At 39.3% G+C, this 24,642-nt stretch overlaps 1 protein-coding gene and 1 long non-coding RNA gene across 3 annotated transcripts in view; one reads left to right on the forward strand and one right to left on the reverse strand.

Moving 5' to 3' along the window:
- Positions 1 to 541: 541 nt before the first annotated feature.
- C1QTNF7 (C1q and TNF related 7) overlaps positions 542 to 24,642 on the reverse strand; it is a 105,631-nt gene continuing 81,530 nt past the window's right edge. The window contains exons 1-3 of one of the 2 annotated variants that reach the window (XM_003258497.3): positions 15,815 to 15,877; positions 7,992 to 8,237; positions 542 to 1,510 (exon numbers count right to left, since the gene is read on the reverse strand). In XM_003258497.3, the coding sequence (XP_003258545.1) occupies positions 879 to 1,510; positions 7,992 to 8,229 (870 nt within the window). In that variant the 5' untranslated portion in view covers positions 8,230 to 8,237; positions 15,815 to 15,877 and the 3' untranslated portion in view covers positions 542 to 878. Of the gene's footprint in view, positions 1,511 to 7,991; positions 8,238 to 15,814; positions 15,878 to 24,642 lie in introns of those variants that run through there. The other variant, XM_003258496.2, reaches the window with a different exon arrangement.
- The window catches only part of LOC115831837, a 401,812-nt gene continuing 393,176 nt past the window's right edge, over positions 16,007 to 24,642 (forward strand). The window contains exon 1 of the long non-coding RNA XR_004027330.1: positions 16,007 to 16,092. This is a non-coding gene — a long non-coding RNA (uncharacterized LOC115831837). The remainder of the gene's footprint in view (positions 16,093 to 24,642) is intronic.

The following is a 24,642-nucleotide window of genomic DNA, read 5'->3' on the forward strand; positions in this document are numbered from 1 at the left end:
TAGATTTTTCACCGCTTTGCTGTTGAGAATACCAATCATGCACTGAGGGTGCAAAGAGAATGCAGTGCTGAATTCATCATTCCCTTTGCATCCATCACACCCACTTAAACACATACACCTTGGCATGATTAATGTTTTTCCATGTGTAAAAGCTTCTCTGGCCCCCAGCCTCAGGAATAGCAGACCCTGTGTGCTTTTAGCATCAAATCCATCTGTTTGCTATGCTGCTCATCACACTGAATTGTGATAGTTTGATCACCACACACTAGCCCGTAGGTAGGGGCTTTGTCTTAACTCATTATTAAATCTGTTTCAGCGCCACAGTGTCTGGTCCTTACAGGCTCATTAAAGGGTTGTTGAGTGAATATATACAAACATGAAGGAATAAATAATAAAACAAAAGACATTTATCATTTCTCTGTAGCTTGCTTGAAAAATAGTTAGCATCTCTTACCTTTGGTTTTTGACTTACTATATAGCCTTTCAAGAATTGTCAAAGATTTTGGGATGTTATGTTTTTCTTAAATAACGGACTAAAATATATTTTTTGAAGATTTAATAAGGCAATATTATTGCCAACTGGTTTTATCACTCAGGGCATTTAATAGAAAATTTGTTAACATTGTCTTTAATTTGCTTAAATATTTATGAACATTGCTTTCAAGAGAATTTATATTTGGGGCTATTCTTTAATAGAATTCATTTTGTTGTGGTTTCAACTTTTCTGTGTTTCATCTTGTTTTGACAAATTCTGTTAGAATTGTCTTTAAATGCTTTAGAATCTGAGTGGGATTCTCTTTGGATCCCATCCCTGCTTGTTCCACCTTCTGGAACCCCGGATTCAATCAGAGTGTCTACCACAGGGATCTTGGTCCTGATCACAATTCATCATCTTCTGATATGGAATCTAGGTAATCCGTGTCAACATATAAGAGAAACCCGGAGAATAAGCTGTCTGCCCAACCTGGGTCTGAGAAAAGGCCATTCTGGTCTGTGAAGAAGATCTCCAGCCAGACTTCATCTTCTGGCTGCAGATAGATGACTGTGGACCCCGAAGCCACATCATGGTTTCCTGTGTTGGCATCGAAGGTCTTTATCCGGTACTGCCCGTTGTGTACCAGTCCGATTGCCAGATGCTTATTAGCCAATGTGATATCATAAGAAAAGTAATAGATCCCTGGGAAAGCACAGATGAACTTCCCTGTGGCAGGGTTGTAGTGCTCTCCCTCATTGAAGAGGACCTTGTTAAATATAATAGGTAGTCTTTCTTCTGGGTAGCTGGTTGTGATGCCAACAGAAAAGGCGGATTTGAGCACGATGCTTCCACATCTGCAAACTCCAGGCAGCCCCGGGTCCCCTTGTTCTCCTCTGTCTCCCTTTGGTCCAGGAGGACCAACTGGACCTATTTCTCCTTTCTCTCCCTCTGGTCCCATGGGTCCTTTCTTCCCAGCCTCTCCTTGGTCCCCTTTCTCGCCGGCAAGACCCAGTGGTCCAGTCTTACCTCTCAAACCTTCAAAAAGAGTATATAGCTTGATTAATAGTTCCTTGAAAGATATAATCACAAACAATATACCTATATGGTCCCAGCACATCCCAACTTTGTCTTTTCAGGCAACCTTTAACAGTGTACTACTAAATAATAAACTTTTTTTTTTTTGAGATGGAGTCTCACTCTGTCACCAGGGCTGGAGTGCAGTGGTGTGATCTTGGCTCACTGCAACCTCTGCCTCCCAGGTTCAAGTGATTCTCCTGCCTCAGCCTCCCAAGCAGCTGGGATTACAGGTGCCTGCCACTACACCCAGCTAATTTTTTGTATTTTTAGTAGAGACTGGGTTTCACCATGTTGGCCAGGCTGGTCTTGAACTCCTGACCTTGTGATTCACCCACCTCAGCCTCCCAAAGTGCTGGGATTACAGGCATGAGCCACCGCGCCCGGCCAATAATAAGCTTTTATTATTATTATTATTATTATTATTTTTTGAGATGGAGTCTCACTCTGTCGCCCAGGCTGGAGTGCAGTGGCGCAATCTTGGCTCACTGCAAGCTCCGCCTCCCAGGTTCACGCCATTCTCCTGCCTCAGCCTCTCCAAGTAGCTGGGACTACAGGCGCCCGCCACCATGCCTGGCTAATTTTTTTTTTGTATTTTTAGTAGAGACGGGGTTTCACCGTGGTCTCGATCTCCTGACCTCGTGATCCGCCTGCCTCGGCCTCCCAAAGTGCTGGGAATAATAAGCTTTTAAAAGATCACTGCTGCACTAACAATAAAAATAGAAAATTTTCATCAAAATTTAAGTCAATTTTCCTGAATATGTAAGAAATAATTTAAATCCTGGTGAATTTAACATAATTAACTATCATTTTGATGATGGATCACTTGCCACTATATTATTCACATATAGGTACTGGGCACTACAGGAATGGTTCAATGAGCATGATGATAGTATTTCTCAGAGTGCGCCCAGAGGGGCAGACAGAACCAGGCAAATCCCTAGAGGCTTCATTCTATTTCTATTTGTGATAATAATAAAAGAATTAATCAAAATTAAATTTGCTTATATTTATGAAGGATTTACTATGTTCCAGGGACAATGTTAAATGCTTTATTTGCATGCATTATCTTATTTAAGTTTCACATGACTTTATCAACTCAGAATTATTATTACTTTCATTGCAGATGAGGAAGCTGAGCCACAGAGGAGTTATTTTACTTAAGAGAAGAGAACTAGTGAATGATAGAGCTGTGGTCTGACCTCATGCCTGCCTGACTCTGGAGCCAGAGCATTTGGCAGGAACATAAATTATTACTTTTTTCTTTCTTTTTTTTTTTTTTTTGAGACAGAGTCTCACTCTGCTGCCCAGCTGGAGTGTCATGGTGCAATCTTGGCTCACTGCCACCTCCACCTCCCGGGTTCAAGCTATTCTCCTGCCTCAGCCTCCTGAGTAGCTGGGATTACAGGTGCGCACCACCACATCCAGCTAAATTTTTGTATTTTTAGTAGAGATGGGAGTTTCGCCATGTTGGCCAGGCTGGTCTCGAACTTCTGACCTCAGGTGATCCGCCTGCCTCTGCCTCCCAAAGTGCTGAGATTTGGGAGGCCTGAGCCACCATGCCCGGCCAGCAGGAGCATAAATTCGAAAGTGCATCTGGCACATAGTGAGGGCTCAACATGCTACAATAACCAAAAAACAATGACTGCCACCAACATGCAGTAGCTTCTTTTGTGAGGAGAAAACTGAGTCCCACACAGGTAAAAAAAACTTGCTTCTGGGCTGGGTGCAGTGGCTCACGCCTGAAATCCCAGCACTTTGGGAGGCCAAGGCAGGCAGATAACGAGGTCTGGAGATCAAGACCATCCTGGCCAACACGGTGAAACCCCGTCTCTACTAAAAATGCAAAAATTAGCCGGAAGTGGTGGTGCACGCCTGTAGTCCCAGCTACTCGGCAGGCTGAGGTGGGGGAATTGCTTGAACCTGGGAGGTGGAGGGTGCAGCGAACCGAGATTGCACCACTGCACATCAGCCCGGGCGGCAGTGCGAGACTCGGTCTCAAAAAAAAAAAAAAAAAAAAAAAAAAGTTGCTTCTGTAGCAATGCTAGGACTAGAATCCAAGCCTTCTTAGTCAAATGATGTTTCCCGTTCATCAAAATGCCTTTTACCTTTGGGGCTGGAGTCAAGAATCTTAAATAGTGCTTGGCTCTGTCACTAAATGGTTGTATCATTTTAGGTAAGTCCCTTAATTTTTCTGAGTCTCTTTATACACAGAAAAGACGTAATTGCTGTGAAAGAATTTTCATACATTCCAAATCACCATACAGGAATATTTTCTGTGTGTCTAAATCTTTATATCTGCAGACCAACTATAGGCTAAATACAGAAAAATGGTGATCCTGGTTGAAGGAAATAAGCAAAATCAATTTGATTTATATAAATGGTTTAAAATGTAAACAGATTATACATGTAACACATTATATATGCAATATTTTATATATATAAAATCTATATGACATTGATTTTGTATATGACATTGACATTTTATATATAAAATAGATTATATAGAAGACATTGATTTATATATGACATTGACATTTTACATGTAAGGCATTGTTATATATATAAAAAAGCAATGATTATATATATATAACAGCAGTGATTTATACCATCGAAAGATATCATTCAATTTTATGGCCAAATCTATTTCACAAATAGTGCTTGTATGACGATATTTCCTCAAAAAGTATCCAAATTTTTAGTAACCTGTAGTGCACTTTTGTAGTCAGAGTAAATATATTGCTGATGAATTGTGTGTTTTACTTTACATATGTATTTGTTCTTGAGAACTTTTATTAAGCTAAACCTAAATTTAAATTTTGGGCAAGTCATTTCTTTTCTGGGTTTTAAATGCTCCATTTGTAATAAGGGGAGATTGGATCTAAGTCTAATCCAAACTTACTGGGCAAAGCAGCAAACAGACCCGTGATAAAACCCCAGTTCAGCCATGGATTAGTTAGGTGAATTTTAAGAAAGGGCTTGATCTCTGTGGCTTTAGTTTCCCAGTCCTTGAAATGAAGGTGTTGGACTAGATTGTTTGAGGTCTCACCCTCTTCAAAATTCCTTGAGACCAAATCATACATTCTGGGATGCAATTTTACAATGCTGTTCACAAAAAGGCCTTCACAGCCTGAAAGTTTGGATTTTCTATAGTAATGTTTGTTTGAGATGCTGAATTGGGTGATAGATAATCATGGACTAGCTGTAATAATGTATAGTTATTCTTCCTGTTTGTATGAAGAATTTGCTCACATGCTTAGGTTCCACACATTAAGAGTGGAAAGAAGGGATGAGTCATTGTCCTTCTCCCTATTTAGTCAGACATATGCTTGGGTAGAGTGGAGGATTATGGGGGTGAGGGTTAGTCTATGTTTAAGTATGGAAACTAGATCAGAAAGGATTTCTTTATAGTTCTCCATGAAATGAGTCTACCTAGATTTCTTCTTCCATGCCATTTCTTCCTTCCATCCATTCATTCATTCATTCTATCCTTCCATCCATCTATCCATGAATCTATGCATACATACATGCATCCATGTAAACCATCTAACATTAATTGACCATCTACTACATACCAGGCATGGACTAGGGGCTAAGTGAAACATGGGCATGAAAGACATCTGCCCGAACCTCAAATTAGCTGTTACTACTTATGACCTTGGATCTGCAAATATGGGCCATAGTTAAGTTCATGAATACCTAAATCCATATGATTAAACTGGAATGAATGATCTTTTTCATGAGGTTATTCTAGTGTTATCTGAAGATTTTTATATGCATATGTACCCAGATTAAATTAAATGTTAATATTATGCTACAGTAATAATTGCAACAGACCAGTGAGGGAGACAGATATTTTAATAGAAAATTTATAACTTTGTGTAATAAACTCTGCATTTCTCATTTAGGATAGGGAAGTTGGACCAAAATTATGCTTGATTGGACTTGGTTGGGGTGGATGTGGTGAGGGTTTTCACCAAGAGTATGTGAATGAGAAGGCACTTGTAGTGTCATTAAAGGGGAAACAGGGAGCAGGTACTCCCAGCCAGGTTGTGCCCAGTTACAGCCATATTAAAAACACATCCCCAAATCTCCCAGGCTGTTCCTGTAGTTTATAAGTGAGGTACACCTCTCTTCATCAATCATATAGTTATTCCTACCTTTTCTTTCTGAGCTGTTAGGTATCCTATGTGTGTATATTGTATTTAAATAATCTCAGGTTAGGAAAGTCATTTTGTTTTTGAATCTCAATTTTTTTTCATGTGTAACATTAATTTTATTGCTGATTATAATTATTGCTAATAGGGTTATAGTAGATATTAAATATGAAATGTAAAGGTCCTGACAAATAGTAAGTTCTTAGTAAATGGTTATTATGATGATGTATTTTAATTATGTCTGTATATATTGGCCTCCCCCACATGAATGTCTGCTCATCAAGGCAAGAACAATGTCTTATGCTTGCGTTCCCAGTGTCTAGAACAGTGTTCTCAACCAGGTGCAATTTTGCACTGTCCATCTTTCTACCCAGTGGATAGCTGGCTACGTATAGAAAAATTTTGATTGTCAGTTTGGAGAGGAGAGCTACTAGCATCTAGTGGAATGCTATTGAACATCCTGCAATGCACAGAATAGTCACTCCACGGTAAATAATTATTCTACCCAAATTCTCATTAGTGCAGAGGTGGAGAAACACTGGAAGAATGATATTGGATAGTAATAGGTGCACAGAAATATTATTGAATGAATAATGCCTGGATGCATGGATGAATGAATGGATCTATGAATGTGGTGGTATAGTTGGCCTCATATATGGTTAAAACTGTAGCAGTTCTGAACATTTAATTTAATCTGAATGCATATCCACATATATGTCTTTAACATTAGAACCACCTCATGAAACGAATTACCAATGTCTAGTTTATTATACGGCTTTCGCTACTCATAAATTTAGCTGTGACTCATATTTGCAGATCAGAATTTAATAAGTTATAACATTTACTGAGTTTTTATCACATAGCAGTTATCCTGTGGAGGGTTTTGCATGTAGTCTTGCCCTTAAACTTAACAATTACCCTTATTACCACCAACTTACAAATGAGGAAACTGAGCCTCTAAGAGCATATGTGGCCAAGGATACTAGATCAGTAATTGAAAGAGCTAAGATTTGAGCCAAAGTCTTTCTGACTCCAATGTTTGTTTGTATAGCCACTACATTATTGCTTCCAGACCCAGTAAACTAAAAGCAATATATGACTATAATCCTGGTGTTATTATAGGATTTCAAGAATATTCATAATTATGACTCAGTGGTAACTTATATTCACAGGTGTTACCTTATAGATGTCTTTAATAACTTACATTTTAGCTCCAAATTAAAGCTTCTTATCTGATGTTGAAGCTTTCCCTAAAGGTTCTTTATTATTGTGCAATGTTCGTAGATGTGGTAATTGATCTGCCAGATATTATCCTCATGGCGAATTCAGAAATGAATTATTATCCAATAATCTGAATATATTTTATGATTTTGTTTTACAGAACTCCAGTAAATCAGGTGTGATGATTGGAGATGCATAGAATTTTTTCCTTCCTATCTTTTGTCCCAACTTTTATGCTCAGCAACTTGTCTTGAAAGATTGATTCCAAATCCCTTCCTCTTTTAGAGTTAACACAGCCTGTCTAGAATTTCAATTCAGTTTACTCTGAAGGACTGCAGAATCTGGCAAGCTTCCCGGACCAACTTATTTTGGGGGGAAACAAAGTGAAAATTACTGAAGGACTAGTGGGCAATTGTGTTGCTGTAAAGAGCTGTAAAAATCTACTTTTTAGCTGCTATGTGTCAGGTGGGAAAGTGATGAGCTAGGAAAGGAGGCTTTACAGTGCTATTGTCACTTCATCTGTGAAAAATAAAATTTGGAAGCCCTTTATGTATCTTTGTTCAGGATATTCATGCTGAGCAGGATGGCATCTGTGCATCTGGCTCCTGGTTTTTGCCTCTGATTAGTCTGTCCATTTCCCCTTCTGTCCATCTGTCTGTCTGTCCATCCATGCACTTGCACATCCAGCCATTGCCTGCTGGCTGCAATAGCCTGGTACTTCTGGACATCAGATGTTTGAGTCCAGCTCTGGCAGCTACTAGCAGTGCACGTCCACCCCGGTCCATTCTCAGTAATTCATTTAATCACCCTGTGGCTCAATTTTCTCATCTATAAGATGGGATAACCTTCAGCTGAAAGAGTTGTCATTGCAGTGAAATAAGGATGCAGGTACAGAGTTGAGGGAAGCATCTGAAGCCTAGTAAGGGCTCAGTAAATTGTTATGATTAATGAAAGTACAGAAGTGGTTTAAGGAGTAATTCCCATTAGAAAAAGTAACAAAGAAAGGGGAACAGTTTTAAGGTGGGGGTGAAGGAGGGTGTTTTATGCAACTTCTCATTCATTACCTGCAGTTCCCTTTTCACCTTTCTCTCCTTTCCTGCCGTCTCTACCATCTCTTCCTGGAAGGCCGATGCGACCATGGGGCCCAGGGGAACCATTTGCTCCAGGGGGCCCTGGAGGTCCAGGCAAGCCAGGAATGCTGCAGATATACCTGGGGGGGTAGTTCTCTCCTTTCAACTGATTACCCCGGGGTTGTCCACTGGCACAAATGGCAAAACTTGTAACATAGAGCAAGACAAACATCTTTGGCTCTGGAAGAGAAACACATGGACGTAAATGAACTTTCTGTGTTGGGAGGGGGGTGGTTTGGCATGATTCAATCAGTTTGAACACGAGAATGTGCATTTGCAACAAATCACTCCAGTGTTCATCTTTCCACACATGTAAAACCCTGTTTACCTTCATAATTTCATTGAAAATTATTAACATATTATTGATATAGAATCTTCAGTGCCCTACACGGGAGTTGGTGCAGACGAAGAACTGGTTAAAAACATTTCAAAATAAATCACTGCATTTATTCTTCAGAAATCAATGATAGACTTAAAAATGGCACTTTCTTTTTGCAAAAGTAGTGCATTTTTTAAAGAATAAAATTTAGACCTGGAAATGAAAAAGATAAACATCAACATTATTTTTACTACCTTGAGATTTACATTTTAGTATATATATCCTTCCAGTCTCTTTTGTCTATACGATGGAGAAAGTGATACCATGCCATTTCTACACTTCTTTAACTTCTTTCACTTGACAATGTATCATGAACACCTTCTATGTCAAAATTATGTGTAACATTAAAAAATAATTGCTTTTGTCTCTACTATCTTTTATGTACAGAACCCCCATTATAGATATTTAGGTTGCTTCCAAAGTTCTCCCAATATAAACATCATGCTAGACATCATTCTAGCTAATCTTTGCATGCACCCATAATTGTTTTCTTAGACTTTATGGACTATTTAAAGCTGGAGAAAAGAGGAGGCATTTTCAAGAAAACCATGGTTTTCACTTGGTAATCATGTATAATGCCAATTAGTGTTAATTGGAGTACTGTGTATGTCCTGGGGGGGGTCTCAAACGTTAATTTAAAATCTGCAGGATATAATGTCATGGTGTTCCATTAAGCTGTTAGCACTGGGGCTCAATTAAAGAGCTGTGTGAAATTAAGCCACACATGGCGCCTGTGCCCCAAGTGAAGCAGGCAGCAGGTCTCTTCAATTCTGATCTAATAGGACTTGGGCCCCAACCCTACTCTCCCACAAATCCTAGAAGCTGAGAATGATGGGTCATTTATTAGTATGGCACTTTGGCATATAGGCTGAAGGTGAGACGGAGAGCGGTATAGATTGGAGATACCCAATTTTTTAGGCTAAATGGTCCTTAGGATTAGCAGTTTTTTAAAGGGAAGAACATATACAGGTGGTTCTGGGGCCATGCAAATGAGTTGTGTTTGGATGGTTGGACCCATGCGTTAACAAGAAATCTATATAGTGCTTGACCTGGTGTATACTCTCCCAAAGGAAATCATCACAAAATGTGGGGAAAGCAATCAGATGAAATTTCTTTTGTTTTTTGACAGCCATGTAAGAAAACTGACCAGGCACACCACCACTTTTGTGGTACCCATGGGGAAATTGCAACATCTTGGAATTAGACCCAGAAATTTGCCAGAGCATAGGAATGACAAACTAAGAAAAATACAGTGTGCACATGTGATTTTGAAGTAAGCTGATTCCTAGAAATCTTATTAGTGAAAAACCAAAACAACTTATCCGAACTCAGGCTCTGTAACTTTGACTAAATCTCGGTGTTACTAGTTGAAAAAAAAAAAAAAGCAAGGAGAACATTTTTGCCATGCTCTGTCTGGTAGACATTTTTGTATGCCCTTGTCATACAGCACAAATCCAAAATTATTGATTCTATTGCTCAACTGGGATTAAGGCACTTTCTGACAAGCCCAGTGCATTCAACACAGGCCTTCCAAAGAAGCTTCAGATGAAAAAAAATATATATGGAAAGAACATTCTGTTCACACCCCCTGCCACAGTCAGAACAAGATGCATTGATTAAATTAGCAGTTCCGTCTCCCTTGTGAAAGGCTGATTAGAGGAGGCTTTGGGAAGGAATGAGAGAGTGGCCCTGTCTGGGGCTTCATCTTTAAAATGTGGGGGAAGCAAGTCTGATCTCAGGAGCTTTAAAGCCCTTCCTCAGGGGGCCACCTTTCTGGGACTTGCCAAGCTCTTTGGGGCCTGGAATCACGGTGGGCTACCTGCCGAGGAGGCCGCCTGGAGATTCAGGCTGTCCTGTGATTTCTGGTGATACGTATTCTCACTTATTTGTCTGCTACTTGTGTCTCGAAATTTAGAATCATTTTCCATAGAATTGTTGCTATTTGACAGGAAGAGAAGATGGGCTAGAGTAAATCCAATCTTAAGTTCTTGTCTTGTTACCATTTAAAATGGACATTTAATTTTTCAAATTGCTGTTGGTGCCTAATCACTTAAGTTATTAATCTATTCTGCTTTCTTTAAAGAATTTTAATACATATCCTGGGAGGGAACGTGTTCAAGTAGGTCATGTTTTTGCTGTGGTGATACATGATGCAGGCCTGGAGCGTGCAGGGCCCATTTTTCTGTGGTGATGGAGCAGGACAGCGATAAAGTCACCCCCCTCCCCAGAAAAAAAAGGCTGGGTATGGTGGCTCACGTCTGTAATCCCAGTGTATTGGGAGGCTGAGGTGGAAGGATTACTTGATCCCAGGAATTTGAGAGGAGCCTGGACAACATAGCAAGACCCCACCTCTACCTAAAAAATAAAGGTTCATAGAAGATAGTCATAATGAGGCTTTTAACTAGACATGGGGTGCAAGGCTATAGGCTGAGGCCAGAGTTGCTTTCAGGACGGACCTGAAAGCATCTGCAGAGAAATTGATTTGGACAGTGGCTTCTCAGACATGGTGATGCAGGTGTGAAAGCCCAACTATGCCAATAGTCATAGGAACAGTCTGTGAAGCGGAGTGTGGTAAGTGTCTAGTTGATGGTGGGCAAATGAAGCAGAAATTTTAAAGATGTGATTGGAAGAAACGATATTCAGTATTGCCAATAGCCAGGCAAAAAGGCACTCAAAGGAGGAATAAATTAAAACAATGGAAACAGATTTATTCATTGAATAAATAGATCGCTTTCATGACAAGTGCGGAAGAATACTATTGCCTATATAGGAGTCTAAATGCTTCAAACATTCCCAATTAAAACTTTAAAAAAGGCACTTAAAGTGATTATTCCATAAAAATCCTTATCAGAATTGAGGAACAGGCTGGGCACGGTGGCTCATGCCTGTAATCCCAGCACTTTGGGTGGCTGAGGTTGGAGGATCGCTTGAAGTCAAGAGTTCAAGATTAGCCTGGCCAATATGGCGAAACCCATCTCTACTAAAAATACAAAAAGTAGCCCTGCATGGTGGTGTGCATCTGCAATTCCAGCTACTCGAGAGGCTGAGGCAGGAGAATCACTTGAACCCTGGAAGTGGAAGTTGCAGTGAGCTGAGATTGTGTTGCTGCACTCCAGCCTGAGCAACAGAGCCAGACCCTGTCTCAAAAAACAAAAAGAATTGAGGAACAATGTGTTGTGGTGCCTGATGCATGCTAGTGGCACGATGGTGACTGGTCAGTCAAGTACTGGGACTCAGTTGATGCAAGAAGACCATGGGGTGTGCATTATAATGGAAAAATCACAGTGGGATCACGCTGTTTGTTTCTTCATTGCACTTAAGGGCCCAAAGCTTCATGTTACATGGTGCGATGGTCTACAAGGCCCTCCTTATTTCCCTGACTTCATCTTCTATTCTCCTCACGTTGTCAGCTCCAGTCACACTGGATTCCTTGATGACACTAGGTATGCCCTGCCTTAGGGTCTCACATGTCTCTTAGCATTGTCTAAATCCCTCTTCACCAAGATGTCCATATAGCTACTTCTTCATCTCCCTCTTCACATCGTTGCTCAAATGGCATCTTGTCATTAAGTTCAACTTTTATCACCATGCTTAACACTGCAATCTGCCTTCTTCTGCCCATGACCTTCCTTTTATCTGCTCTACATTTTTTCTATTCTCCATTGTACTTTTCACTTCTAACTCAGTAGCTAATTCCTATCTTTATTTTATATCTACATTTTCCCCGATAGAATGTAAGCTACATGAGGGCAGGGATCTTTGTTGAAGTCATTGATGTGTCCAACCACCTACAGCAGGGCTTAACCCAAAAAACATGGCTGGAGAAAGAGGAGAATTTTGTGGGGAGGTTTGAGCTTTGTGGGGGAAAAAAACTAGTGAGAAATTATGAAATATGAGAATATTACACAAGAAAGAGGGAAATGGGGTTTGAAGAAATCTCCCTGGAGTCTGTGTCCTTTTTGCAGTGTTTGAGAAATACAAATACAAAACTTGAGTTGTTTTAATTTGACAAAGTCTAGGGTGTTTAAAAATATTTTAAAATTAATTTTTTGTAAGGAAATACATGTACCTTTCATAAAATTCAAAAGAAAAAAGAGTATGCAACAATAAGTCAATTTCTTTGCCTCCCTTCGAGTCTTCTGGATACCCAGGTTCCCTCCCTAGAGCTGATCACCTTTGCCAGTTTCTTGCGTGTCCTCCTTCCCTGTGTTGGCATCCCATATACAATGTTCTGTACGTTGCCTTTTCACTTAGTTTCCATATGAGTATGTATAGCTTCTGTATTGACACCTATATGTGTAGAGCTGTCTTGTCCTTTTTTATTTAATGGCTAAAAAAATCCATCATATAGATGTGTTTGTAATATTTAACCAGTTTCCTACTGATGGGTATTTGGACTATTTTCTTTCTTTTGCTATTATAAGTAATGGTACAATGAATCTATCTATCTATCTATCTATCTATCTATCTATCTATCTATCTATCTATCTATCATCTATCTTAATCTACAAATGGCTTATGACATGAGCAGCAAATAATTTCCCCCAGTTTGTCCTTTGTCTTTCCTCATGTATTTTAAAATATTTTTAACCTGAAAATATTTTTTGAGGTTCAATTTATTGGGTTTAGAAGGCCTTCATCACTTTAAGGTCCTGAAAAGAATCCTTGTGCTTTTCTTTCAATTTTTTTGTTTCATTTTTTCACATTTAAAAATTTGTTCCATCAGAATTTTTCTGATAAAAAGTGTGAGGTAGGGATACAACTTTATATTTTCAACTCCTTTTATGGAATAATCCACTCTTTACCCACTCCCCCACTGCCTTGCAATGAACTTGGTTATTTTGACTGGGAATAAATCACGTGGGTCACAATTTCATAAACATTACAATAATTTTTAACAGCTTTATAAAGATATAATTCGCACACCATAAAATTAACCAAAGTGTACAACTCAATGTACATCACAATCCAATTAAAGACTATTTTAAAACTCCAAAAAGAAACCTGTACCCCTTAGCTGTCACTCCACATACAATATGCTTTAAAACATTGAATTGAATTCATGAGTAGCTGGGACTACAGGTGTGTGCCACCACACCTGGCTAACTTTTGTATTTTTTGGAGAGATGAGGTTTTGCCAAGTTACCCAGGTTGGTCTTGAACTCCTAAACTCAAGCGATCTGCCCACCTCGCCCTCCCAAAGTGCTGGGGTTTCAAGAGTGAGCTGCCACGCCCAGCCTGGAAATACTATTAATCTTGAACATGTCTGTCCTGGATGCTAATTATAAATAATTCTCAGTCCTATTTTTCTGTAGGGATTACTTTAGATTCGAGAGTCTCTATGTTAATGTGCTTATATTTGAGGCAGAAATGTTGTATATAGTATTTTGTGAATTTATTTAGTCATGGAGCCATTTGTTCTCGCTAAACTAGCCATGGGAAATACATGGAGAAATACTGATTAACTCAGTACAAAGATTGAAATCCTGGAAAACATGTTCATAGATTGAGATCCCTTTGTAAATAGCATATTATTTTTTCCCCAGTGTAAGTAGACTCCAAGTATATTTTTTTCTTGGAAAAATAAAATATGTTGGTGGTGGGAATGTAAAATAGTGCAGCGCCTGTGGAAAACAATATAGTGATTCCTCAAAAAAATTAAAGAGAATTACCATATGATATAGCAATTCCACTTTGGGGCATATAACCAAAAGAAGTAAAATCAGGGACTCAAACAAATATTTGCACATGCATGTTCATAGCAGCAAGGACGCAAACAGATATTTGCATAGCCATATCTGCAGCATTATTCACAATAGCCAAAAGGTGGAAGCAACCCAAGTGTCCATGGAAAGGTGAATGGATTAACAAAACCTGGTCTACACATACAATGGAATCTTCTTCAGCCTTAAAAAGAAAGGAGATACTGACACATGCTACAACATGGAGGAACCCTGAAGACATTATATTGTGTTAAATAAGCCAGTCACAAAAGGACAAATATTGTGTGATTCCTCTTACACAAAGTTCCTAGAGTAGTCACATTCATCAAGACAGAAAGTAGAATACTCGCTGTTGGAGGAAGAAGGGAAGAGGGGAATGGGAATTTATGGTTTCATGGGTATAGAGAGTTTGTTTGGGAAGATGAAGAAGTCCTGGAGAGATGGTGATGATATTGCATAACAGAATGAATGTATTTAATGCTGCAGAACTGTACACATAAGAATGGTTGAAATGGTAAATTTTATGGTATGTATATTTTACCATAATTTAAAAAACTGAATAAAAAATGAATTGGAATGCAGGGAGAGACCAGTATTCTTATTTCTGTGCCAGATGTTTTAAGGCCATCCTTTACTTTATCCTCACACCACTTGTTATAAAGTAAGTGCTATTATTTTCACTTTACAAGTAAGAACATTGATACTCTGTGGGCTCAAGTCCACACAGGCATGAAATGGTGCAGCCAGAATTTGTACTGAGTTCTTTTGTCTTCAAAAGAGTTTGTCCCTACATCATGTGAGGGAAACTATAACATATTACTTCATGACAAAGGGCTGGACTTGATAATAATTAATTCAAGTTGAAAATGTGCTTTGCCTGGAAATCATTAAGAAGAGAATAGGTAACCAGGAAAAGCCAAAACGGGACATTTTCTTGGCCTGCAGAGGTGGAGATTTCACAACAGCAGGCTTTGTGCTTCTCTTGTTGCACTGGGAGTGGCACTGTGATTGGGACAGGATGGAGACCTGAGCTGCTCATGCCTCAGTTCCTTTTATGTTGTTGTTCACCAGTTCCTTGCCTTTGTGGGCTCCAATTGTCCTCTGCAGAACTGCTTTTCCTGTTTGCCATGAATTAACCTCCTTCTCCTCCTGGCACTACTCAAGTCCCTGCAAGGCCACACAATTGCACTGTGTTATGGCTGTCTATTGACTTGCTTGTTTCCCCACTAAAATGCAAACTCTAGGACAGAGACTAGTCTGCAGTAGAGGCTCAATGAAGAAAAAAATTCATCAATATTTATTATTGTCAACAGTTCATTATTGATAAAGTTTTGGCTGCTTTATGGCACAGTGATTAAAAAAAAACTCTGACATTTGCAAAACATTTTATATTCTAGAGAGCAATGCTAAGCCCATATCATCCTCCCCAAAACCATCTTGTGGTAGGTTAGATGGGGAACCAAGGTCCAGAGAAGTCCTGCAACTTGTCTATGGTTAGAAAGCTAGTGTCAGTCCAGAGACTTGAAGCTAGGTCTTCAGTTTATGGATTCTTCCTACAGAACCATCTGTTTAATAAGCTAAAAAGCTCCCGTCACAAGAACAGGCCATTGCATCTACATTTGCCAAAATTCTGAATAAAAGAGTAAACACCATACCTTGCTCTTAGATGGTGGGCTGCTGCAGGATTCTAAATCCACAAGAGACTGAGGATCTTTCATGAGAGCTCGGTGAAAAACTTGCTTTGGTACCAGACAGAATAACAGATCCAAGTTCTCAAAGATTTCCAAATAGTTGTGCTAAAAATAATTTTCTCGTTTAGTCCCAAAGAGCCAAAGGCCCTGGAAGTCATTCATCGAGTGAGGCTCAACTCGGGGACCAGTTAAAATTACAGTTTTGTTTGGGATAAACTTTAAGTGCCTGCTTTCCTTCAGTGGTAAGTTTAGAGCTTCTCCATCTCTGTGTGTTGTGGCCTCTTTTTCAGATTTGTTTACTTAATTTTTTCCCTCTTCATTTGTTTTCCACTGAGTGAATGTTTCAGGAAAAAAATTACTCACTGACTGGAAATTAGTTGTTAACTTAGAGAAAAAAGCCATTTTATATTTGAGAGTTTTGGAGGTAGAGCCTTTAGATTCTGGACTTAGGATGGTGTCTTGTGGAATAATGAACACTGTCCCTATTCTTGGTAAATATGGCAGGAAAATAGCCCCTCATTCTATGTGCTGTGAAAAGAAAGAGGGTTATGAGAATTGCACTGATTTTGTTTTCTTTGTTCTTTGCTGAATGGATAAATGATTGGGTATTTTTAGAAAACTAATATGTCTTTGTGCCTGTAAAGAACTGATCATAACATCTCAAAAGGCAGAATGACTCTCCAAAGCATATGACTAGTCGTCTATGGTGCAATCAATTTCTTTGTTTCCTTCTGCTATGTATTTCTTATATTTCCTTGGCAACAGCAATATATAATTTATGATGTCATTTATGGAAATTAGATGACTGAAAAAAATCTTGTTTTTATCTTTCTTTTCCTCTCATTCTTCTCAAGCAATGAGAACTCTAATTGAGAGGAATGTTTCCAGAGTTAGTGAAGTGGACATTGACCACACACTTGACCAACGAGATTGCTGGGCTCCCCGTTCTGACCAGCTTAATTTTGCCTTTGGGATCCACTCTCCATACTGGAGGAAATGGTCCTTTGAATTTATTGGCTTTCCAAAATCTTAATGCCATCACAGGATGGTCAAAACAATGTCTTGAGCATAGAAGCTAGTTGCTAAATTAGATTCAGATTTTAATCAGATAAAGTCTCTGGGTCTGTTTTCTCATTTTCAAAATAAGATGGTTGTCCTTGATTATTTCCAGGGTTTCTCATAGTTCTTAATATTCTCGAACCAAATGATGGTGTCTGATGTCACCCATTTACAAGCTTAATTTCAGGTGATACAGCCTTTTAATATGTTCATTTATTTGTTTATAAGCGATAACTTCTTAAGTGGGCTTTTTCCATTATGTCTTCTTTGGAGTAGCCCAGTCTCTGCAAGGGAGCTCAGAAGTGGATGAATTTGTAGACCAATAAAAGAATAGATGCTTTCCTATTTTTCTGCCTTAAAGTGTTGATTAACCTCCTTCTCCTCCTGGCACTACTCAAGTCCCTGCAAAGCCACACAATTGCACTGTGTTATGGCTGTCTATTGACTTGATTGTTTCCCCACTAAAATGCAAACTCTAGGACAGAGACTAGTCTACAGTAGAGGCTCAATGAAGAAAAAAAATTCATCAATATTTATTATTGTCAACAGTTCATTATTGATAAAGTTTTGGCTGCTTTATGGCACAGTGATTAAAAAAAACCCCTGACATTTGCAAAACATTTTATATCCTAGAGGGCAATGCTAAGCCCATATCATCCTCCCCAGAACCGTCTTGTGGTAGGTTAGATGGGGAACCAAGGTCCAGAGAAGTCCCACAACTTGTCTATGGTTAGAAAGCTAGTGTCAGTCCAGAGACTTGAAGCTACATTTGTGGATATTCATATTTTCTTTTCTGTGTCATTCACAACTTCTCTATTTCTCTTTAATGTTGCTTACCACACAAAATAAGGTTTTTTGTATCGTTAAAGTATTACAGTATTTTTTCTGTTCTTCAATAAAAATTGGATTTTTCCTTTTTCTTCTTTATTATTTTCATCTTAGATAATTTATTGTAATCTATGTCTTTCTGAACTCATTCTTCTTCCCAGAGAGAATGAACCTTTGAAAATGTCTCTGAGAGTGTTCAGAACCTCAGCTGTTGATAAAGCTTGTCAGTGTCTATTTCACTCAGTTATTTTCACACTTAGAAGCAGTGGTGAAGTGATGGGTAGAAAAATATGCTGAAGGAAGTATTGGCTCAGAGTAAAAGTCAGATTCCATTTTTACCTGCCACTCACCCCAAAGATGGGGTCTTATTTTGTCTTTCCTCGGCAGATAATCTTCCTTTCTCAACTTGTGCTCTTTTTTACCCCTATATCCTTTATTTACTTTTCAACTGAATGCAGTCCATTCCATTCCAATCCCATCAATGTTCCCAGAGCACCTAACAGTTTGCCACTAACCTAGCTCTCAAAAAGAAGGTTCAGATTTGTAGTTTTGTTAGTTTTCTTGGAGTGAATACCCCCAACATGGTCAATTTCAAGCTAACAATCTGACCTTCACTGAATGCAGAGTTAGAAAGTTATAGAATGTAGAATTGTAGAATTGGCGCTTGCTGGCAAGTGTAAGCCACTCTGCACACCACTACACACATACATACACACACACTCACACCATTTTTCTAGGTGGTAGAAGTATTTTACAAAGAAGGTTCTAGCTGATGTGTAATGAGCATGTACAATGTGCTAAGACATGACAAGCATCACTTTCTTTAATCCTCATCGTAACCTCTTGAGGTGAGTAATTGTATTATCCTCTTTCTACAGATGAGTAATTTAGACAGTCTGATCCACAATTGACACGCCTAACCACTTACCATATTTCCTCCCTAGGTTGTTGCTAACTTTAAAAGACCATGTTTTTGCATCCAAACAACTTGCAGTTGCATACCCCCTGTTTCTTCCTCCTCCTCTCCTAGTGGGTTCTGTTAGGAATTGAATCTTCTCTTTCTAACCTCAGTGCCTTGCTTATATCATCTCCAGTAGCTGTAAGCCATTACCAAGCATGTCTCCCCTATGCCTCTTTCTCCATCTGTTCACATTTATCTTCTGTATGCATCACTTTCTACAGAAAGTCTCCCTGATATTCTCAAGCAGGTACAACCCTGTCTTCTCCTGAACCCTTCTAGCACATAATTTGAATCTCCCATGCACTTTAGCTCACTGGCTCTTAACTAGATCTACTGAATGAGCATATCAGTAGATTAAGTTAGGCATTAATATTTTTTAAAAGCTCTATGGGTGATTCCAATGGGCAGCCAGGCTCTAGGAATCTTTGCCTTATCTACTCTTGCTCATATGATGCCTTATCTGCTTGTCCTTACAAACCAGGGAGTTGTAGTGATACAAACCTGGTCTTCTTTGTATCTCATCCTGTTCTTTCATTTATTACTTCATCACATATTTATTTACCTGCTACTATATATCGGATGCTGAATGCTTGGTCTGGGTATTCAGTAGAGAGCAAACAAAGAGCCCTTGTAGAGACAAAATCTAGTGGGGAAGAGAGATATTTATGAAATAATCACAGAACTATGCTTAACAGGATATGAATTGGGAATTCCCATCCACTTGGAATTTCAGCTGAGAACACAAAGCAGGGAATGATAGGCAACCAATGCTTATACATTGACTTAGAACTTGTTAAAATCCAGCTGGATCTGACAGTGACCATCAGCCATTTTCAATCCACATAAGAGAAAACTAGAAATTCAGAAAGGATTAGTGGTTGAAGAGAGGCATCAAGGTAGAGTTGTGGAGAAGGGAGAGCAGTGCAGGGGCAGCTGTTAGAGAGGCAAGAATATATGCACTCCCCAAGAGGGAGATGGTACTGAGGAAGGCAGCTGAGTTGGGCCATCTTGATGGGACTTCCTGAGCCAAGGAGTCCTCCTAGTCAGGGGAGGCCACTAAGAAGTCACTGGCTGTATCACTGAGTACAGAATCTGAGGCTGGCGGGGGAGCACTGCAAGCTATCAACCAAGGAACACCTTCACCCTGCAAGAGCCAGCATTTGGTTACCTGGAGAGCACAGCAGACATTGGAGCCAGGAGAGGATCATACAAGTAGCACTTATTAAGTAAAAAGAATTCAGTCACTTTTTTCCTGATTCTTCTACTCTCTGACCTGACTCAAGAGGAGCTGAAAGTGAAAGGAAGTGGCAGGAGATGGGGGAAGAGTGAAAGGGTATAGCATATCCTGAACTACAGCCATGGAGAAGGACAAGTATTGTATTGGATATAAAGTAGAAAATTTGATTGAGATTTGTCTTTTTAATATCTGAAAATGAGTCACAATTGACTAATAAAATTGTTCATGTAACTGGAAGTTACCAGAAAGCCAAGAAATTTGCCTGAGATGTCATAAAAGGGCAGAGAAGAAAGATCCAACAGAATTTGGCTAGAACAAATGATGGAAGAAAAATGAGGTTATTTCTTATTCATATCATATTAAGGACAGTTAATACCATTTGATAAATTCAATAAGTTTTGGAGAATGCTCTGAATGAAAAAATAAAGGATACTGTGGAGTGTTTAGCTGGACAACCTAGATGAATCTTGCCTAAAGAACTTGCCTAAATAAGAGAGAACGTGCCTAAAGGAATGACATCTGACCTAAAAGGGGGAAAAACAGTAGGCATGAACCTGGAAAAAGGGCAGGAAAACACATCCAGGCTGAGAGAATGTCATATGCAAAGGTCCTGAGGTGGAAGAGGATGATGCTGAGTGGAGGCCAGTGGGAAAGAGCAAAGGCAGGCATGAGCCTGCAGAGATGATGTGCCTGGGCCAGGCAGGGCTCTGTTGGCCACGGGAGGTTCTGGTCCTTATCCTGGGGTCAGTAGGTTCCTCAGAAGGGCTGTGAGTGGGATTTCATGAACCAGGCTGTTGACCAGGTAGAGGTGGTGCCTGCTGCCACTTTCCTGGCTTTTCAAGCTGACTTCAACCAGCTGAAATGACTCAGTCTGGTTTGTAAACTGAATCTGCTTTCATTGCAGGGAAAGAGGTAGGTTCTTATGAGAAAAGGAGTTTGCATATTTAAAAAAGGCAATTCACTGACTCATGGAATGAACAAATGTCATTGACTCCTGTGTGTGCCAGGCACTGTGCTGGGCCCTGAACATACAGCTTTGAAAGCAGAAGACAGGATCTCAACTCACAGTTCTTACATTGCATTGGGAATTTCACACTGTTAGAGAAGAAGGGATCTCAGAGGTTATCTGCTTGAGTTTCCTGTTTCACAGATAAAAAGCCAGATTCAGTAAGAAGTGACTTGCCCAAATAACGTATTTATGCTAAACCAGAACTGGAACTCAGGTCCCTGCAGGGTGGCCAAAAGAGTCTTTGCTCTACAGCCTTCACTGATACCTGTTTCCTACTTCACATGTAGATGACAATCCAGTGTTTTAATCTACATAAATATCCATGCTTGTGGATAAATGTGAATTAACAATATAACATTATCCCGGATCATAATACTTTACCTTGCCCAAAATATCACTTCTTATATTTTAAAACATAAAAAACTTAAAAACTTATAGAAAGTTGGCCAGACGTGGTGGCTCATGACTGTAATCCCAGCAGTTTGGGGGGCTATGGTGGGAAGATCGCTTGAGACCAGCCTGGGCAATATGGCAAAACCCCATCTCTACAAAAAAAAAAAAAAAAAAAAAAAAAAAAAGCCAGCCATTGCTGGAGTGCATGTATAGGCACATCTACTCAGAAGGCTGAGGTGAGAGCATGGCTTGAGCCCAGGATGTTGAAGCAGCAGTGAGCCATGTTTCCACCACTGCACTCCAGCCTAGGTGACAAAGCAAGACCCTTTCTAAAAAAAAAAAAAAAAAAAATTATCGAAAGTTTTAAACATATTAAAAAACAGAGATCAAGTAGATAATGAATTTCCATGTACCCACTGAGCTATTTGGAAATTTAGCATTGACTGGACAGGAAATAATATTAGATGAAATAATATTAGGTAAGGGTAGATATTAGATGAGAATGCATTTTCCCTGATCCTTTGGTCTTCAGGAGGAAGGATTTTCCAAGTACACTCTTTTCCTCCCTCACCTCTTGATTTATTCTGCCCTGGGGAAGGTAGGATGAATTATCGGATAGGCAAATATGAAAGGAACAACTAGGCATGTTCAAGTCAATGAACTGGAGATAAAAAATCTGCCCAATCCCAAGGAATCTGGATTAAGAAGCTCTTGCTGTCATATCTGAGCAATATCCTTTTTTTTTTTTTTAAAGCAGGTTTATTAGAGTATAATTATTAAAATGTAAAATTTACCCTTTTGGTATTAATAGTTTCGTGATTTTTGGCCAATGTATGCAATTGTGTAACCACCACTAAAAAAGAGATACAGAGCATTTCCATTCCCTCCAAAATGTTCCCTTATGTCCCTTTGTAGTCAATCTCCTCCACCCCAGCTGCCTGCAACCTCTGATCATATATCTGTCCTGTGATTTTGTCTTTTCCAGAGTGTCATATAAATAGAATCTTACAATATGTGGGTTTTTGAGGCTCTCTTCTTTCACTTAACATAATGTTTTTGAGAGTCATTCGTGTTGCATGTTTCTTTCATTGCTGAGTAGTATTCCATTGTATGGTTGTACCACAAATTTTAAATATCTATATCTATATATTTATTAACCATCTACTATGTGCTACCTACACTGAGTCCTTACCACTTAGCAAAGTAGGTATTATTATCTCCTTATTACAGATGTGGAAACTGAAGTTTCTAAATGAGAGCACTGGCCCAAAGTCACACAGCTACTGAGTGATAGATTTGGCATTCAAACCCAGATTTGTCTGACCTTCAAACCAAGCTCTTGGTTTAAGATGAGGAGAGTGATAGTACTTGGCTCCTTGGATTGTTGTAAAGATTAATTGAAATAATCCCCAGAAAATGAGTCCCTGTTGCCTAGCACTTCATGGGTGCTCCATAAATATGAAGTGGGTAAATAGTGCTGACATAGCTGCCGCTGCTCTTACCATTGAACTTTGGCTACTGTTCTTTGATAAGTGCCATTGACTATCCTGAGTTCTCTATGCTCCTCTTGTTTGCACCTGAAAACCATCCGAAGGCCAGAGACCTGGAAGCAATGCCTCCACTCAATGATGCAAACCACTCCAGCCACAGAATTTTGAGAGTGTCTTTGTGACATTATGCAGGCATAAAAATAGTGGTGATCATAACAATATTGTGCTAATACCTTACATTTATTATTTAGTAGAAAAAGCTCTTCAACTCTCTCTTTTTTTTTTCAGGTATCTCGGTCTATTTGAACATTTTGGTGTTTCTAAACGTTTATCTGGATAATGGGGTCCCATGTTCTCTGCTTTGTTTATTGCTAAAAACATGTGAGGCATTTTGTGGGGAGGGTGCCTGAAGACATGAGCCAAGTTCAGGGTCAAGAGCTATATTAGACGCAACAAAGGCAAAGATTTAGCGGCAGGTGGTGCCTCTTGCATACACATTCACTTCCAGCCAAAACAATGTCCTCAGCAGACTCCATCACATTGGAGAGAGAGCTGGGAAATCCAACAATGACTCATAGTGTGCTGGGAAGGAAAGCTGAGCACTGAGGTTTGGTAAAAAAAAAAAAAAAAAAAAAAAAAAAGACAAAGCAATGGAATGTTACCCTAAACTAGCAGAAATCTTCATGTCTTCCCCCTTCCCACTGACATTTCTTTGTGGAGTAAGACTGCTGACTTTGAAGGACAAAGTCATCATTGTCCAGCCATGTGACCTTGGGCAAATTGCCTTGGGCAAAAGACTCTGAGGATTACCCCTCTGAAACCTTAGTGTTCTCTTCTATAAATTGAAATTTTAAAAAATGTCCAAATGAAGTAAGGTTGTTATAAAGTTTGATGAAGTAATGCATCTTGTTGACTGACATATTTGTGCTACTCAAACTAAAAAAATGTTGATTTCTGTTGGTGCAGGGAGGAGCAGATTTAAGTTAGAGGCATTCCTTTTTCTTTCGATAGTGTTTAGAGTTTACGTTCTTGTTGGGACTAGGAAATGCATGTCTTTGGAGGCACTTTAGATCTGTGTTTTCAGGATAATCTCATCTATGTGATCAGAAACACTCTCCTTAGGGACCGAACTTCTAAGCAATTTCTTGAAAACTGAAGGATGACTGTAAGGTGTCTGAGAAAATAAGTGCCAGGATGGAATAAGTAGTTTTTTCATGGAGAGCTAATGGTTTCAGTGAAAGCCTGGCATTGAGAGAGAACAAGGCACCTTGGAGAGTGAGAAAGCTGGGGAGGCTGGAGAAGAGTGAGGAGGAAGAAGGATGGGGGGTGGAGCCCGTTGCAGAGGCTGTGGATATTGAGGCTAAAACTTTCTTGAGGGACTGAGACTTTATCTTCAGGGCATTAAGAAGCCAGTGAAGAGTTTGCCAGTTATGAGAATCATATATGACTCCTATTAATAGATAGATTTCTTGGACTGCTATCTGGAGAAAGGATGGGAGGCAGCAAAAATGAAGCACACTTGGGCAAAGATAGGTAAGAAAATCACCCCACCACTGGCAAGGATTCTAATATAGTAGGATTCTAGAAGATTAGGCACAGATTTGGTTTGTTTGGTTTTTGTTTGGCCGTGTGTGTGTATGTTTGTGTGTGTGGGTATATATGTATGTGATTTCCTTCTAGTATTTTTTCCTATTCATAGTATATACAGTTTTTGATCAAAATACATATGCTATTTTTTTAACCTCATGTATTTTCTATACTTGTCCTATGGAACTATTTGTATTTTATTTTAAATATACGCTCACGAAATATCAG

The sequence above is a fragment of the Nomascus leucogenys genome, chromosome 20 (genome assembly GCF_006542625.1).
Source record: "Nomascus leucogenys isolate Asia chromosome 20, Asia_NLE_v1, whole genome shotgun sequence".
NCBI classification, from domain to species: domain Eukaryota; kingdom Metazoa; phylum Chordata; class Mammalia; order Primates; family Hylobatidae; genus Nomascus; species Nomascus leucogenys.